At 38.0% G+C, this 19,999-nt stretch overlaps 1 protein-coding gene across 2 annotated transcripts in view; it reads right to left on the minus strand.

Moving 5' to 3' along the window:
• Positions 1-19,999, minus strand: part of PDE7B (phosphodiesterase 7B) — a 181,704-nt gene that overhangs the window by 110,578 nt on the left and 51,127 nt on the right. For both annotated transcript variants that reach the window (XM_074819018.1, XM_074819017.1), the window contains one exon: positions 9,367-9,427. In XM_074819018.1, the coding sequence (XP_074675119.1) occupies positions 9,367-9,427 (61 nt within the window). The remainder of the gene's footprint in view (positions 1-9,366; positions 9,428-19,999) is intronic.

A 19,999-nucleotide genomic window follows, 5' to 3' on the forward strand; every position in this document is an offset into this window, starting at 1 on the left:
AAGAAAATAATTCAGTTAATAAAACCAATTTGCTATCTACATTACTACAAATATGCTGAAAATGTAGAAATTGATCTTATATTAAAAAACAATAAATTATCTTACAGATGAGGTTGATTACCCTGATTTTCTATATCCCCCATACTTCAAATTTTACAGCTTTAAACATCACAGAAAACAATGTCCACACTCCAGGAGTAAGATTAGTCTCCTCCAACTGCATTGCATTCACACTTCAGCTTCTTTAGCAGTCAATGGGCAGAAATAGGCACTCTCTGAGTAGGGTTCCTCAGACCAGTTTTAGACATCTATTTTGCAATGAGCTGAGTCTGAAGGGAGTACCTCCTTATTATTTTCAACTGCGAGAGGGAAGATTAGATAACTGTGGACTTTAAAAATATTTTTTTTACAGATGTTTACAGACATTCTGTCAGATGAATCACATCCCAACTATCTTCAGCATTATTTCATCTGCAGAGTGAGAGGAATGCCCTATAAGGGAAATCCAGCAGGAGTACTCTGAACTTTTCTATAAGAAATACAGTAATCTCTTGACATGGATATTTGAGATTCAGAAATTCCATTTCTTGTTGCTAAATTGAGTTCCTGTCATTTACTACCAATATTCACACTCACAGTCTATGATTTCATAAGCCCAGAGCCCCAAGTATTTGGATCAGATCAGGGCTTGAGCATGCACAGTGCTGGACACTGTGACTGACCCTGGCATGGAATGTATTCCAGCCTACGCTTTTTTTGGCTTCAATGAAAATATGTAAATACATGCTTAAGTAGTTTGATGATCAAGGGATGATCTAAGAGATCAACTTCATGCTTTAAGAAGTATGAGATGTACAAGGAAACAACCGATTATCATTAGAAAGGATAATTTAATTAAAAAAAAAAAAAAGGGGGAACTAAAGCCATAAAGAAAAGCTAGCTACCCAGCTAGCAAGGCCAAAGAACAGCAGGTGTTTGATTTTGTGGGTTTTTCTTTTTTATAGTAAAAGTGAAAAGAAATCCTACAAATAAGATACTCTCAGTTCCCAGTAAGAATGGTAAAATTATTAACAACACTTCAGAACAGCAAAATTTTTTAGCTCCAGAACACAAGAATACAATGAGACATCCTTTACAACACAGAGCAGAGAAGAATATAAGAAAATGCATTCTTAAGATGAGAAGTTTATGAACATTTACAGCCAGGAACTGAGTGCTTGAAAGCACAGGAACTCCATGGCTTTCTCAGACATAAATCACTCTTACTAAGGGTGGCTACACAGTAATCTATAGGAAAATGCAGAGACTGTGAAATTTCAAGGTATGACCAAGTAATAATTAAAAGAAACAAAGATTAATTGCTAGAGATGAGCTCAAACCACAAAATATAAATTTGAATGATCTAAATCTAAGTTTGGAAATTTTATATCTGGAGATTTTATTACACTTATGCTATCATGAAGGGATGGCTGGCTGTAAAACTGTGGATAAGTGTTTTCTTCTTCAATTTGGTCCCATTAATAGATCTAATAATTGCTTCTTTCCCCCCTTTCCCATTTTTTGAGAGAGAATTATTACAGCAGTATGGTTAGTCACAGCAATTTTCTGTACTGCAAGTACTTTGGGTGAACACATCCCACTCATAACAGTTTGGACAAAGAAGATGGTAAATTACGTGAATGCAGTCCATGTTTAGGCACGAGGAAAAATCAAACTGTGAGGCAGTGTACTGAATAGGCACTTGAAATCTTTTTTCCAACAGGGGATCAGCAATAACTCATGTGACAAATACCATGAAATAAGATATGAGATCATCTTCAGTAAATCAATCAAGCAACTGTTTCTCTGCTTTATCTAAGAAGTGCCTAGTTAAAAAAATAATTAAAAAAAAAATAAAAGGAAATGTCTGGAAAACAACACTCAGGATTATCCTTGTCTTACATGTGTGTGCTCCTCCAGATGGGGTGCAAGTCATAGGCCTATTTGTTACCCTCCTGGAACCATACCCAGCATTTTTCCTTGTGCAGGGTCACAACAGGTGGAACAGAGAGCACATAGCCCCAACCTGTGTTACCGTGGTTTGGTGGGTAAGAAAAAAGTGGGTGCTGTGGGTTTTAACTACTTAAGGGCAATGAAAGTCCAGAATTCAAAGTTTAAAATTCCACTAGATTATTACATACATGGGCAGCTGAATGCAATCCTTCTGTCTGCAGCATGCTTTGGACAAAAAGGGGGGTACTTTCTGGCTTTGCACTGCACTAAATTTGCTCATATTTGTAGCCACAGCAACTGCTGGATAGGACTTACAAACCTGTGTTTTTAGTAAATGTGCTATGTGCTGAGATTCTCAGCCAAGTCAAAAAGCCTTCTGATAGACAAAGAAGCTGAAGAGTCAGGGGTTAGGATATTTTTATCTGGGGAAGGAGGGGCTTTTTAATAATGTCTTGAACTTTGGTATCTCGAATGGATCCTGTGGTCCCAATGAATGGCTTTTGTAGATGTGGGCAACACAGTAACTCTCCCTTCTAGAGAAAGCCATCATGGTGTGTTTACATCATATTAATGGTGTCAGATCCTCATTACTGCATTCCCTCAAAGTCCTCTGACACCCCCATTTCTTTCCTGCACCAAGCTCAGACATAGGATAAAACTATATATGGTTCAAGTTAATGTAAATAGAAAAAAACAGCCAGAAATTACATTTAGAAAAGTGTTTCATATGCCTATTCAAAATGCCAAGGCCAGTTTTTGTCTCCTTCAGCACCCTTCTAAAACGTAGAATACTGCAAGACAAGTGGTTTCAGTCTGACCTGATCTACAGGACAGAACAGGATAAACAGGTGGTCACTGTCACTCAGCTACCAGGCTATATAATTACCTAAAATAGTAATTAAATCAAAATTACTGCAATAATAAGATCGTATTAGAGAATTGCTCTTTAAAATGTACTACGGGCATCAGAATTTTAAATTTATTTTATCTTTCTTGTAGTTTCTTGACCAAATTAATTGAATAGTCATGAAACTAGGAGATGGATTTGATATTTATGTTCTTTGTGGTTTTGGGCACAAATCTCATGATAGTAAAGACAAAGAGTTCCTACTTGTTTAGCATGAAAACATAACACAGTAACAAAGTGGCACAATGACGGTGTGTGTACACTGTAAACTCCTTGACAAAGGAGTCTCTGTTGCAGCCTCGTGCCCACTGGTTTGCCACCTTCTGTCTCCAAGTCACACTCAAACGTAGGCAGCCTGGCATCTCCACTGGGGTCTTCCAGATAAAACATGGGGCGATGCACAAAGTCCTCAGCCTCCTCTGTAGTGCTACAGCAAACAAATCATGAGCAGTCTTGGAGAAAACAGGTGAGATTTAGAAAGCACTGCATTTCAGGAAGACACAGTCAACTGGGGGGGTGAGGTCTTAAGTGACATGAAGGAGCAATAAGCCACTATTTTGATGGTGGCAAGGTCACAGAGATACTAGTTTTTAAATGCGCTCACAAGCATAACTGTAAGAGCAGCAGTTGAGTCTTATTTTTAAAGTGTGTTAATATACTGGAATGATGTTTTAGAAAAAAAAGGAAAAAGCATTAGAAGTTATTTGAAAATCTCTACCTTTTTTCTACTCAATTGTGGAAGAACTACAGTTCCAGAATTCTTATATACATCATACTGTTCTCAACAGAATAAATTGTTGGTAGAGAGACTTTCATGGCAGTTACAGTATAAAATAGAAGTGAAAAGCTTCTAGTGTGGGCTTATATGTTAGATTTGAATTTATCTACATTAACAAGATATCAAAAAGAGACATAGTGTTTACCTTTCTGTATGCATTCACACCATTGCTTTATAGTGGAAAAAAACCTGCTTCCCTTCATCCTGTGTTGCAAGCTGCTCATGGAATAGAAACCTATCTTTCTGTAGCAGACATCTTAAGCCTCCCCCCTCCCACCACTATAAAGTTCTGAGTAATGCTAATGGGCAGCATGGTGATGAGTGTAGATTTCTTGCTAGTCACTGTAGATTTTAGGCCTTTCTCCCATAAGCATATTGCTTGATTTTATAAAGATTAATTCCTGTGCTTATTGTCATGTTATTTGCACAGATAGAATACTTAGTTGGCATAAGGTCGAGTGCACGTGTAAGTCTTCACATGACTGGGATATAAATAGTTCATATATTTGGCTATTTAGAACACCATTGGTCATGCATGCCTATCAGTTTCAGTAGAAGTTTTGCGTGTGCAAGGGATATAGGATCACATTTCAAATGATGTCAGTGAGGGCTCCAGAAAGCTTTGCAAAATTGCAAAGCTTGACCAGTGCAGAACCATTTGACTAGCTGCCTCATTTCTTTTTCTTCCTCCACTGCAGGGCAAATTGACACATTTAACTATTCCTCAGTATTTATTTTTCCCAGTAAGTTATATGGTTATTTACCTGATTAGGTTTCTCAAAGTAAATTTTAATAGAATTTTTTTCTCCCCAGTGAAGGTGAGTTCAACAGTTATGTAAGGCAGAGGCCAGCCAGCCAGAGCCTTGCCAGTACCCCTCAGTCCTGGCTTTCAAAACAGTTGTTATTCCAGTAATGTCTCTCTCTGTTAAGCTGCGGCTGCCAACTCTGTTCAAATGTGTGGTGGTTTTCTGCTGTGGGCAAACAGCCACCAAGACTGAAGCTGCATCCACGAAACTAATTTCATGGCTAAATGCCGATTCCTTTAACCATAAGTCTCCATAGGTAATAAACAGTGGAAGTATGCCACAAAGCAGCCTTTTTTTTGGGGTGAGGGAGGTAGGCACCTCACTGTGCTGGAATATGAAAAAGTCTGTTGCCCCAAAGCAACACAGTTATGTTCTAGCAGTCTGAGGAAGAAAAAAAAGAAAAAGGTGCCACCCCCCACCTTTTTTTTTTTTTTTGATTGCTTTTTTCTTGGATGAATTTTAAATGGCTATTTGTGAGAAAACTACTTTTATTCCAAACAAGGATTCATCTGTCTGGTTTTTCAAGGATTAAGTCTACACCAAAAGGGAAACAAAACTCACTGACATTATTCCTGTCTGTGTGGAATTTACAATAATGAAAAGAAAGCACCTCAGCCATTTGCCATGGGGCGTCTGGAAGTCTTATGTTTTCATCTTACTAACTACCTCCTTAAGGAGGGCAATTCACATTTCTAATGGAAAAATCTTTGCAGACAGCAGAGTTGGCCAGCAAGAGATGTGGCCTCTTCAAAATCCATCCAGCATTTCAGTAAGGAGTGAAGAGCAAATCTGGTGGTGGAAGACTGCTTACTAGAGTAACAAACCAGATAATTTGCAAAATTTTATCATCCATCGCCCTTACTTCACTGTCATCAGTAAGGTTGAACAGATTAAAACTGATGGGATCATTTAATTTTATATGTATTATGATGAGTGCAGCTACCTACTTTCTATACAGCAAATATAAGAATAACCCTACCTATTCTGTCTAAACTGGTATTTATCTATACACTGAAGTTTCTCTTCTAGTTGGCCGATCTTTCTTCTTCTGTAGTAATCCTAGAGCCTGATATGGTAAAGTTATTCTTGCCAGGATAAATTCATAAAACTCAGTGCTCTGCCACGTAGAGGTTACTGAGTTAGCTTTGGAGGAGATAAGATGTGAGAACTGGTTAAGTTGCCTTAACTTTGGACTCTTCCAAGCTAGTATGCAATTCTTCCCAGCATAGTTAATTAGCTTAGGCATCCAACCAGCAATTTTCACAGCAAACTAACCCAATTATCTCTGCATGATACGGCATTGTGTCATGTCTGAGCCTAGAATATGTCTGTCTACATATGGGAAAAATTAACCACAGGTTGTGCCATTGAAAATAGCAGTGGGTGCTCTAGGGAGAGGGATAGTTCCTTTCTGCCCTTCATAATATGAATATCTGGACTAATAACCACATAGTGAGTACCTTGCTATATGCTCAATTTTTGTGCCAACTATCATTTTTTAAAGTCAAAATCATTATAAGTAAAGGGCATTGAGAAGCAGTGGTTCTAACTTCTAGAATGTAGCATAAAGCAAAAGCTTTTTGACATCCAGTTCAGCATTATCTAACAATTTTGTCATTGTTGAGTGCTTTCACTAACTTGATAACAGCTCCAATTTAAGCAGAACAGTGCAGATTTTCTACCTTGCACGGGAAGTGGTGGCTCTGGAGAGACTTGGAGATTCAAGGGAAACCTGACAACACACTTCTATCAACAGTGTGTATTTTTATAACCTACATTACCATAGTACTTCAGCTTCTCATTGTACTTACAAATTTATTCTTCTTGTTTCTAAGAATTGAGGAAGCATTTCTCCTCCCATTTTTCAAAGGACAATGGATGTGCAGGGATGTTTAAAGCCTTAGCCAATGCCAGGCTCAAGAAATCTGTGATAGATTTAGAATCTGAACACTGGTCTTCAAAAGGCTAAGGTGGGCCACTGACTGACTTTCTTCTGTGACAGTTGCAAAAGTTGTGTGTTTTTAACTAGTATAACATATGAAAGGGTAAAGAAACAAGCACGATATAAAGCATAAGAGGGAGAACATAATTTTCTGTAAGAACTTCAGTACACATAATTACACTGATACTAAGCATATCCTAGGCAGAGCACATAGTTATTATCTATGATATCCTCAGGAAGCACTGCTAAGTGACCATTTAATTTAGTTCAAGTCATTTTTCACACTTTGATTATAAATATTCATTACTCCAATGCTGTAAGATGAGGTATTAAACTGATTCTTTTGCTCTTAACGTCGGGTTGAGCTATATCTAGTCAGTCCATTGAAAATTTACCTACTTTCACTGTAGCCATTGTAAGCATTTAGGCATTTCTTTATCTATTATTTCCTGCTTTCTAGGAGGAAGATAGGAATAGAATAAGATTTTCACTGCAAGCCTCTCTTCCTCAACCTTTATAGTAAAAGAACCTCAACCACATAATCCATGTTACCTCAAGAATTGGGACTCAAAACAAGCCTAGCGTTACTCCTAAAAACCTTTAAAGCCAGAACCAGTAGTATAACTCAGATACAGAGCTTTTCTGACAAAACCAGCTGTTACCATTTTAGAGTACTGCTCGATAATGTACTGTTCCAAGTATGGACTGGTCTTGCGTCAAAGATCCCTTAAGAAATACAGTCAGTACTCCAGACTCCTGTGTTTCTTTTCTTACTAAGTAATTATCTTCTTGCAGTTGCTGGGACTTGCCCTCTGGATTTCTGTCAGCACTGTGTCACTGTTACAGTAAATGACAGCATGACTGTTTCAGCATATTTCAAAGACCATGCAATCAGGAAAGATGTCCCTCTCTGAAGACACTTTGTGGTTTGTTTACTAGTTACGCCCACAGACGTTATAATGCCATCTTTGCATTGATCAGTGACAAACTTTATGTTTCATTCTCCTGGAAATTAAATTCCCTTGTAAAATCTGAAATTGGACACTACATGATGCATTCAGCACAAAGTCTTAGACCTTTTAGGTTGCAAGATTTCTGCCTCCTGCTCTTCTGTACAGAGTTCAGTATGAAAGGAGGGCTACCAGAACGGACACCCTCTGGCTTTATAGCACTACCAGAACCACACACATTTCTGTGACAAATCAAGACAGTGGAGTTTGTCTCCAGTAACTGCCCTCAGAGCAACCATATAATGCTAGTTTCTACTTCCCATACCTCTTACAGACAGTTGCAGGATATCCACTTGCACTTAGAATAATCTCAGCTCTGTACATGATTTGGGATACCTTGGGGTGAAATGTAATATCCTATATCATATATGACAGTATAGTCCTTAATTTGTTAGAGACACTGAGTAATAATAGCAAGCGAAATATTTTTAAATACAAGAGATATAACCTCTGAGAGCCAGTCACACCTTTGGCATGTCCCCTTGGAGTCATTTTTACATTCCTAGCAGTTTCCTTACAGAGCACAGCATATGTTCTCATTCTTGCACATGCATATACTACAAGACATAGATAAGAATATATGTAATGGAAACAAGATCTTGTTCTGCTCACTGCTTCTAAAGAATCATTTGCATTAAGGATGATGCCAAACTCCCAGTTTTGGACTGACTTGTTATAAAAATGCCAAACCAAATGATGAACCAGCCAGTGCAAAAGACTTTAATCTTCAGGTCATTTTTTTGTTCTCCCCTCTCCTACCTCCCTGTTCTTCTCCCTGATGGATAACAACATTTGCATGGATAAAACTTCCTTAGAACTAGAGTATTATGAACTCAATAGTATTTAAGCTGTAGGTTATAATTGGCATAATAAAGGATCACAAGTGTATCTTTTCTGTCAGCTTGTTCCATTAAGAACCTCTAACCATGGATCACTGATGTAACAGATCATTACGGCCCATTGTGTCAGTTCATCTGTTGGGATCTGTGCACTATAAGCATGACAGATTTCCTCTGCAGCAATTATAGTCTATTGTGACAATAGGATTTAATGAATATAAACAACAAACCACATAATCTGTTATTACAGAACACAACTATGCACCCAGATGGGAATTAAGTTCCTAGACATTGCCAGTTGCAGTTTTAAAAATTGTGACTATTTCAATCTTCATGTTATTAGATGCAATGCTCTAATTTACAGCATGCGTTTATATCAACCACGGCAGGTGAAAGGTCTTCAGAATTTAAAGCCTAAACCTGCAAGTGTTCTGTGATTTCATTTTTTCTGAGTAAACACTATTTTTTAGGTTTTTAGACACTTATTCCCCGTCTTTCACTGTGATGCTAGCCATGCTGTTAATGTTTCAGTAGTAGCATTGGAGATGAAACAATCAAATTGGTCACAGAAACTAATGAAACATAGCAGAACATTGCTGTATTGTTTCCAAAGAATAAACACTTCTTCTTAGTATTAATTTTTACAAATGATAGGCAAAGTGCTACACCCACGCAAATCTGTAAAATCAGTGATTGAAATTTTTCTGACTGATGCAGCTGAAGGTCTGACCTAGAGGCTTTTGATACATATTTGTGAAAGTAATACTCTCTTTCAAAGTCCAGATTTTCAGCTTTTGAATATGGGTTTTGGACTTGAGTACATTGGAGGTTACAATTATAGTTACAATTATAGTGTTGGTACACTATTTTTGTCTGTGCAGATGGGCACTATTGGAATATATATACACTTTGTTTCAATAATTGAAAATTCACCATAAAGAATATATTAATGAGGACTACATGTGGATGAGATATGTAGAGGCCACTGTGAATCATCATGGCCATTATCATGTACTTTTGAGAAGAAATCCCCACTTAAATGTACTTCCACACACTTCTTGTATCAAAAGGGGAAAAGACTCTTACCCTTACCTAGCATGCGAACACATTTGGCATTCTGGTCAGGACTATCAAATGAGATTTCTCCGCACCTCTGAAAAAAAAAAAAAGGATATATTTAGTTAAAGACTCTGTGATAGTATCCCTGTCCTTGTCCTCTGATACCTCCGTTTATGTTTTGGAACTAGAGATGTTCAAAGATACATTGTAAAAATGTCAAAATCAAAAGATTTTAAAGTAGCCAAAGGTTGAGGAAGAAGACATTGCTAATGTGCAAGGATGGGTCAACACTGTATTCCAGGGTGTTCACCAAGAAAAACTCAAGGTAACACCTATGACCTTTGTATCTATGGCTTAAGCTACTGCCTGATCCATGTTGCTGTTTGTTAGCATCAGACCCAATTATACAGGAAGCCTCATTTACCACCGGTAGATATTGCAGGCCTCTCCAGTATACTGATTTAGTTGTCACACAGCTGCACCCTACACAGGATCTGTGAAATGATCTAGTTGAAAACAAAGCAAACAGCTATGCTGATCCAACAATTTGTATTTCTGTAAAACAAACTTATTTTAAACCCCCCCACAACTCTTAAATATTCATTAAGGAAAGCTGTCATTTCACAAAATTTGAAGTCTCCATAAAACCTATGAGTAAAATTGGGTTTGTAAGGTGAAAATAATTTATGTCTCTATGCTAACACGTTTTGTTAATGAAAAATAATATTCACATGTACAGATATACTATCAGGGCTGATGTTCTGACCCTATACAAACCCAGTGAAGGAACATCATTAGAATTAGGATCTGAAGTGTTGGATTGTTTTCAAAGATAAGACATAATTTTTGAGTCCTTTATACAGACAGGCATGTCAGTTTAGCTGCCAGGAGAAACATAATTGGTATGGCTCATGGGTCTGATCCAGCTCTGATTAAAGTCAGTGTACAGATCCCACTCACTTCAGTAGTGGTTGCTTCAGGTGCTACAAAAAAGATTCAATTTTGTATTATTACACTCAAAGCTCATGATAGGGGCTTAAGGATAGCCTCATATTTTGTAGGTAAAAGTGGTCTGTACTTCCTTATCTACATATTTATGGTTTTGGTATCTATGACCAAATGGGAATAAAATCACAGTGGATCAAGTCTAGAGAAAGCACTAAGAGCTATCTGTTTCCCTTCCTCTTCCTTTCTCAGGCAGTTTCCCCTTTTCAGCACCTACAACTTTCTCTCTAATGTAAGACAAAGTGGTTAGTACTGTCTTTTGTTGTTGTTGTTGTTAATAAAAGTGACATTTGCAGCAAATATTAAAACCTACAAAGAACCAGGTAAGTAAAAAACCCCAGAGCTTCAAAGAAGATGAAACACAGCAAGTTTCATAAATGAACACACGTTTGGAACTCACTATTTTTAAAATAGCCTTCACCTCCCTTCCACTGAAATAAAAATAAACAAACAAACAAAAGCCCATCTCCCACACAGAGTCTTTTCATATATCAGTACATCTAAAAAGAGCAAACAGATGTCTATATTAACCTTCCTAGGTGGGAGCACATACTACTGAAAGATTGCAACAGAAAAACAACACCCAGCATTTCAAATTATTAATTTTATGAACGCTCTTATACCAGCTCCCTGTCAGTAGACATAAAAAGATGCTACTTACTCTTCTAGGAAGAATGTTAAGATATGGGCATCTTTTCACAGAAATCTCCCAGCTTATTCTTCATGACCATAAGTATACTTAGACAAACACAGATGTAAGAAAGCACGTCAAAATTCACTGCCCGCCTCACCCCTGAATTTATACTGCTCTTAGAAAATCTTTGGTTATTTTTGATTTAGTCCCTCGGACTTATTGTATGTTCCAGACATATTTATATAAACATCACATTACAGGCTGGCAAACAATGTCTTACAATATCTAACAATACTCACCAGTCCTAGTGTTATGAAATTGGGAAAACGGCTAATGTTCCCCAGAGTCCATTAACAGCCCACAGGATCCATTATGATGATGGATGAACTTTGAAAACTTTGCAAGTAAAATTCAGATAACTGTATACAAGTTCATAGCCTTATCTGAATTCCCTTAACCCCTGCAGCCCACAGAAAATCATGCTACAACAGTCAGCCTAGGAGATTTTTCACTACTACCACTGCAGCTGGAAATACCAGGAGAAAAAGCTTCTGCAGTAATTTAATTTCTGATGCCAGTAAAAGCTCATAGGTACACATCAATGGGATGAAAAATAAGCTGTTACCAAACTGCTCAGAGCATCAGAAAAAGACCTAGTTGGGTCCTGGATGTGTAAAGTGGCACAGAAATGCAGCAGGGACTCATTTTTACTCATCCAAAAAATAGAGTTGTTCGGGCATTTTTGCTGTTAGCAAACATTTTCCATGAACAAGAAGTAAGGAACGACTTCAGGTTTTAATCTTTGGGATTAAACTGAGACTTTGCCACCACTGCTATGAATTCTTGGATAAGCTTCTCCTGTCCTCCTCCTGGCCCAGCTTACTTCCCTTTCTGGTTTGGGTTTGTTCTGCCTGCTTGTATATTGGGGCTGGTACTGAGAGATGAGGACAAAAGTGTCTCCAGTCCCTATCCATTTCCAAACTAGTCCCAAAGCAGCTGCTCATTCTCCCCTGAAAATTTCTAAGTTGGCTACAGAGTCAGTTATGGATCCATCAGAGAGCAGGAATAGGAGTTTAACATTTAGCTGCTGGTTATTCTACTTTTTAATTTCAACCAGTTGGAAAGCAGAGAGATGAGGAAGAATAACCCTGGACATATTGGCTGTACATATGCAGACCTATTGCACACGTGTAGCTCACCATACATATCTGTTGGGGAAGCTGAGAGAGAAATATGACATCTCAAGACTGGCTAAATGGTCTCTAGAAGATGCTGCTTCTAAGTAGCACTAGCTGTATTCATAGAAGACAGGTCTGGAAAAAGATACCAGTTTTATGTTCCTGTTTTAGAGATATAAGAGTATCAATGGCGAGCTGTAAAGATCAAACACATTATCCAGTTAGGAAGAGCAATGAACTCAAACAGGAGAGCTGCCTCTGAACTTCATTTGTTGAAAACTATGAAGTTGGGTTCACAGTCCTGACCTATATTTGAAGCTTATTAAAGGTCAAAAATTCCACTCACTAAAAATATGATATATCACATTCTTGGATCTAAATGATCCCTGAGTTTGAGACATTTTAAATCTCAGTTTGGGCTTCATGGTTAGGACTATTACAGCACTGATAGGACTGGCTCTGCTATATGTAGTCCTGGATGTTGGGCTGGTGAGTTTATATAGGCAGCCCTGCTGAAAATAATACTTCTCGCTTTCACTTCCCCTGAAGTGAGAGAGGATTTGTTGTTGAAAATCTTAAAACACTGCTGCATTTGGAAGTGGTCAGATTTAACAAAGAAGTGGGTAAACACAAGTAAAATTCATTCCTCCAAGACTTCATTATACCTTCATATCTCTTGAATCACTGAATTCTGGACTAGACTGTGGTGGTTTATTTTCTCTTTCTGGAGAAGAGGAAAGTGTAGTTACTTTCAGTTAATAATATTTTCAGTATTTCCACATAGGATTGCTGCCTGAAATTCATTATGCATGTGAGAAAGTATTTGTATTCATATAAGAAAATAAGCTAATAAGTTATCTACTCTCAACTCCCTTTTTTGAGATCAGATGCATGCCATGATGTTGTGTCTGTTACAAGACAAGCTGGAACGTAGTAAACTAGAATGGGACTCACAAGTCCCCCCATGGAAAAAGAAACTGAATCACAGAGCAGCTGAAAGTGGAGCTTAAAAAAAACAGAGAAAAAATGAGAACGTTGCTTTTAGAAAACGGGGACGAAAGGACATAATATTCAGAAGAACTGTGACATGAACTCAGGTCCTTTGATAAGTAAATTGGAGAGCTTGAAGCCAGTCTGGCTGGCTATGATGGCCCAGTACCACCTGTTGGAAAAGGGAAATACCATATTACAGAGGCACCATGCTCCATAGTGAAAGACTCTGCTGGAGGAGGGTGCTCTCAGGCGAGATGACCTCTTTGCAAGATACTATGAGGAGTACACAGGAAAACAGGAAGCCATCTGCAAGGAGCTCTGTGCCAAAGCAGTGTAAGTAAAACTGCAGAATAGTAGGGCACAACTGGCAGAAAAAGTTCATGCAGAGAGCAGATGGAAAATCTGCTCTAGTGAGTTGTACTAATGCAGTGATACATCTCATATTACTTCTGCAGTATTACGTGATCATTCACAGGTTGGGTTTCCATTTCCAGCATGCCTGGGCTCACACCACCTACATTTGAGGATTTGAGATGTGTAGCAATAAACAGGGTGTATATACCCCAGACAGAATATGCCTGTAGTTTTTCTTTTTATGTTGTGGAGAAAACTTTATCTATGAAAAAAATGTTTTTGAAGTCATTCTATTCAACCTGTATCTGTATGGTAAATTAAAGCATTACACTTTTAAAGAAGCGATGCAAGTCAAGTAATTGAAATAAATAAGGCTAAATTCTTAACTATGACAAAATTCATCAAGCAAAGATCTGAAAGTGTTTGTCATGAGAACGGCAGTAAGTGGCATGTTAATCTTCTACTTATTAAATGCATGTAATAAGCATTTAACTGTTTCAATAATTTTAGAGTGTATAGTGTTTTAAAAATATAATAACAGTTTTTCTGGCGTGAAATTTGAACATGCACAATTTTGACCTTTTAAAGCTGCAGACAACCAAGTTTTGAAGAGCCAGCTTAGTCAGTTAAAAGGTTATTAGAGTAGGAACTGTATTTATAGGTTTCTTTATTCTGTTGTGTTCTGCATGTCCTGAGTATGGTGTTCAACTCTTCCAACACTTCCAACTTCCAGTCTCTTCCAACACTGCAATAATCAATGAGGTACTTGATGTACATGATCAGCCAAACATGACAATAAAGGTTGGATAATTTTCTTTTTGCAGGAGGTGACAGGGATTATTATTCCTTCAAACAGAAGAGATGTGTTAATTGCACATTGATGGCATGGCAAATATTTTTTAAGAATCCATCTGATTTCTTTTTTGAAGTAAACTGAAGTTAGTACGTTTTGCTCTTACCAATAGTAGAAACAAGTGGATTCCATATACAATATTATTTGGTAAAAGAGTATTTTCTTTCCTTTTTTATTTTCAGAGTTTTGCATATAATGTCTTATTCCTTTAGAAACCAGAGTCAAAAGATATACTTGTAGACACGATTAAAAGAATTGAAGGCAGAACAAACAGCTTCTATGCTTCTATGAAAAAAACTATGATCTCAGAGGCAAAAAAATGCTACTGTTATTTATATTTCTGTTTTCCTGTTATGTTGCTTTCCTCACCACCTTTAAAAAGTACTCGAATAATGTTCTCTAGTATTTAAAAGCATCATTCTAATTGCCTAGGGATTTATAGATGTAAAGTCTGTTAGTGTGAAAAGCAACACTACTTCGTAATTCTTAGCAGTCTTTTATAAAAACAATGGCCACTCATATAAATAGCTAAAAATTAAGGGCAATATTTCACAAGAAGTTAGGCGACATGATCTTCCTCTTCAGGGTGTCTGGAAGATTTAAGGAGATTTAAGGTGGATTCATCCTGAATGCTGATGGAATATCAGAATGTAGGAACTGTAGGATTTTCAATGGCTTGTTACACTTGTGGTATTTCCAGTTCTGTCGTTCTGTCTCTCCTCTCTGACAGGGACAAAAGAAAGTACAGGAACTACCAGAGCAGACTGACATACGTGATCTGTCCTGCCTGCAGCCTTTTCACAAGCACCTCCCCCAAATTAAAGCCTTGTAATAATAGCTGCTAGTGATTAAATCACTATTTATGTGTAAAAAGGAAGTTCCTTACCAAAACTCCGCGGAATCTTGAGATGCACTTAAATGTCGAATACTTCTGAATTTTGCTGAATCTTTACCCATGGCCTTTGTTGGCCTTAGCAAAGGAAATTAAGCCATTGTTTTTATTTATTTAGAGACAAAAGCTTCTTTTTTCTATATCACACCTTTTTCTAAATTTAACAGGCCTGCATATGATCAATTTTCTCTAGAGTGAATGACTGCAAAAAGATCACCCTATTCATATGACCTTGAATTGCCAACTCTGAATTCTTTGAGAACTTTACTTAGCCTTTCTTACATGACAATATGTATATAATGAATACAACTTGAGAATTGCATATATACATATTCCCATTGGTAACGAATACCACTAGAATATTTCAGCTAATGAAACTGCCCAAGATCTATAAAAATTGTGATTGTTTACATATTACCTTCCTGGGCCTTATTAACAGTTCCTGTAATGATTATAGATAAAATCTTCCACTTACCTGAAAATTTAGACCTACATTTGCCAAGTTAAGTGTTCCACTAAATTGGGCTGCAAAAACCTACATTTATCTTGAACTAGTATGTATTGTGTGTATGCCCACCCATTTATAACTGTGGTGTAATCACAGCATACTGTCAATTGCCTTTAAAATACTACTAGCAGCCAGAATGCTGCTACATTTGCTGCTCTTCAAATTACTACTATTACATTTCAACTATTACATTGCAGCTATACAATATTTCATGGGTAAAGTTTCCAGCTTCCCTGTTCAGTATCAGAATTGAGGCATACTTAAACTGAAAATTCAGGTTCTATTAACATCTGGATGATTTTCTGCAGAGTAGAATAGCTATGTCTGGGCAGACTTGTTTTGAGAGTTACTTCCCTTGCAAGCTTCCCAGTGAAAGAGAAGGTTTCTTTTCCCTTCATGAAGTTAAAACATGTTGCTCAAATAACCTTTCAACACTGTCAGTGTCAATCTCCAGCAGCACCTTGGCAATGCATTTCATTCTGGAATTTACCACGCTGTAGACCCTCAGCTAGTCTGAACAGAAGGCAAAGCAAAATAAGTAATTACAACTAAATTGAGCAATAATTCCCAACCAACCATTGTTGCCAGTAGTCAGCAACTTGTTTGTGGGCTAAATAACCCGAGGTGAACCTTTAGGCAGTTCATTTTCTCACAAACCTGTGATTTACTATGGTTAAGAGTGGTTTGAAATGGATTAATGTTGCTGGAAAATGGATATAGCAGTTTAACTGCTTTGTTTTCTTCTTCAGTTAAGGAAAAAAAGTTTAACAGTGTGTGACTTCATTAGGGAGGCGCCAGTAGCCCTGACCCCCTGAGAATCTGTCACTGTTTCAATATGGCATCCCTACTTTTAAGTGTTTATAACATAGGCACTGGGAGCCAAATCTAGAATTACTAAGCAGTAAAAATGTTGGGTTTTAATAAGCAATAAGTCACAGTTGAGTGTGCATTAACAGGCAAGGCACAATTTGTAGGCATGTTCTGAGGGGGTGCCATCATCCAAGAAATGTTAAAGAACAGACTAATTTTTACCCTCATGGGATGAATCTGTATTACAGTTCATTTTCTAGTTTACATTTTAAAGAATGTAAAACATCTGTAGATTACGTAATGGGTCCTCCCACCAGAAAAACAGTTCTAAGTGGGAGGGAAGATGGGAGGAAAATATCAATACTAGGGAAAAGGCAAATTCGTTGTCTCTATTTATTGTTGCTCTGATGTGAAACATCAAAGTTCTCTGTATTTAAGCATTTTCTGGACTACATTAATTGCCTTTCCTCCCCCTCTGAGTTGCAGAGCTGGGCTGTTCTCCTAACTGCTTTCTATGGTCACTGCCATTTTAAATTTCACTTTCTATTGAAATATCCAATGGGAGGAAAAGAGGATTTATTTGCGAAAATTTAGGTCTCAACTTCAACCACGTTTTTCTCACACATTTCCCACTGATCTACTGGATCAAAGGAAGGGTCAAAGCCTCAGAAGTACTGACTGACACACCACTCTTTCCAAGAAGCAAATCAAAGGTCTGTGGGAGAACAAATCTCCTGAAGCATCTCCTCAGGCTATTCAGAGCTATGTGGGATGAATTTTTGCACCTGCTTATTTGTGTGTGCCCACTGCATAGCTTGCGCTTTGCATACAAAAGGACACTCTCAGGAAGGACAAGAAGACTGAGTGCCGGTAAACTGACACAGGCATCAGGTTCCTCCCTCCTAATAAGACTGTCTCCCTGACCACTTTCTGAGCGGTACCAAGTGCCAGCGGACACCTGCTTCTCAAGAGCTGGGCATTCATGGTTCCATAAAACATTGGCATCACCAAGGCAATCCTATTTCACCCTTTCCAGGACTTCATTTTTAAGAAATGGGAGTTGGTGAGAACAACCCATGCCAAAAGCATACCAACAACTAGTAATGTGTTCACGAGTCTGCCGCCTTCACTCACCTTCTGGCATAGATGCAGACTTAGGTAACAGAACTCGCACTGGACCAACCAACCACGTAGGAGAGAGTTAGAAGTCATCAAACAAACCTCAAAATATACATGTGGAACATCTGGTCAAGCAGACAGCTTCAGCAGAAGTGAAAATAGAGCACTTAGAGGCAGAAGGCAGGAAACCACTTGTCCTGGTTTAGCTAGGATAGGGTTAAGTTTCCCCAGCAGTGGGGGGGAAGCTCTAGCCGGGTTATTCAATACCATGTTGACGTCACGTCCAGGCGCCCAAGCGAGGGAGCGCGGGAGAGTCATGTGTTATGCCATCTCTCTGCTCTCACTGCTGTATCGGTACATATCTTGCTCTGTTCATTGTTATCACTGTTATTGTTATTGTTGTTGTTTGTTGTGTTGCTGTTGCACTGTTGTATTAAACCTTTCCTTATCTCAGATCGGGGCTTTGTATTTCACTCCCTTTGTGGGGGAGGGGCAGCGGCCGCGTGGTCTCAGACCCCAGCAAGGACTAAACCACCACACCACTTTTCCCTAGTTCCTCACTTGGGCCACCACACACTGCTTGAGTCTGAAGGTAGCAGGGTCCCATGGATAGCTATACAATGACTGCAAAATTGGTCATCCCATTAAAAGTGAGCTTTTCCCTTTCTCTTTTCTTGCTCTTTTTCTCTCCTTGCTCTTTCCCTAAGGTAAATTTGTGTTTGATTCTGCCATTCATGAAGGACTCTGCAAATAAATCTTTGTGTGAACAAAATCCTTTCTGCAACACTGTGTCATCACATGATGCCCTAAGGAAACCGGGGTCCAACTGCTGTGCAGAGGACACAACCAAAGAATGTCCTCAGTTCTTGTTTTCATTAGCTGTGTAGATGATTTCAATGTGTCATAACATGAAATTGTCACTCCAGACTGTATCTCCTGAGCTTATCACCAATCATTTACAGCTTTACTCCCAAATTTGATTCTGGTTATCCTTCGCAAACATTTTTGAGCTCTCCTGCCTCATACTTATTTTTAAACTCTTTTGCTGCTATAAGCAATCTTAATATATAAGCACTGTCTTCAATTGTCCTGTACCAATGTCCTGATACAAAATTTTGTGGGCACCTGTCCAGCACGTTACCAAACACAAACTGTAAAAATGGGATCTATAGTGGTATTTTAGCTTGTTAACACATGCTTCTGCAGTCATAACTATTAATTAGAAGTACTCTTAGTGCAGTTTAGAAAAGGAGATCAAACCAAAAAGCTAAGTAATCTTAGAACTGCAAAAATTACTTTCAGAACTTCAAGTACAGCCAGCATACATCACATTTCTACATGCAGAACATATGGAGCTAAAAACCAGCAAGTGTTGTTTTGACAGGAAAAATTTGCATTTCAAAATTTGTCATATTAGACATTGGGGAAGAGCATCTTCTGCACTAAAAGGAAGTGTCATTGATACTAACATGTCTTTTTGACAGCTTTCAAAGCGGTATTAATAATGTATCTGGAAGCATACAAATGCCATTATTATCAGGAAACATTTAGATGCTACTTCAATAATTGCTATGAACATATTTCAGACAAAGGGAAATCCATGGTTTTTGGACATATTAGTTACAGTTTCCAAGGTTGCAGTCTTTTGGAGCAATGCTAAAAAGACTAATTTTCTCCCTGAAAATAATTCCCAGAAGCAGAGACTTTCTTTTAGAGTATTTTTTCAAAATTTTTTGGTTTTAATGTGTGAAAGCATCAGTTCAAAACAGGTGTATTGTTGGCAAATGCTGCACAAAGCTGCTCTTTTCTCTCACTTCTCAACAGATTCTGGTTATAATCTCTTAACCAAGTCTACATCTATGCCTATCCTTGAGATGGTAAAAGAAAAGGACAAAGCTCCCACAAATGTTTCTTTTACTCATGGTAAAACTCAATATAGGAGTTTACACAAGGAATGAATTGCCCAAGTAGCTTCCTTCTTCTCTTGCAGGCCCATGGCCTTCCCAAGTGATGTGCGTCTTGATTCCCCATACAAAAATCGTAAAGGCATTTCATTCTACAGAGGCTTACTCTAATAGACTTCAGAAACAACTGGAATAAAAAACAGCAAAAAGACTCCATGGAACAAAATGTCCCCTAGGTCTGCACTCAAAGTCTTCTTGAGCCATCAATCACCAGTCTAGAGAAAACAAAGCCATCACAGTTTCATAGTTATGTGTGACTGTCATAATCCTGTTTTGCGAACAGGTATTCAAACAAGTCTGGAATGATACTGTAGAGTTTACTTCCGTGTCTAACCCAAATAAGATCATGAGCATAC

Source organism: Strix aluco, chromosome 3 (genome assembly GCF_031877795.1).
Source record: "Strix aluco isolate bStrAlu1 chromosome 3, bStrAlu1.hap1, whole genome shotgun sequence".
NCBI classification, from domain to species: Eukaryota; Metazoa; Chordata; class Aves; order Strigiformes; family Strigidae; genus Strix; species Strix aluco.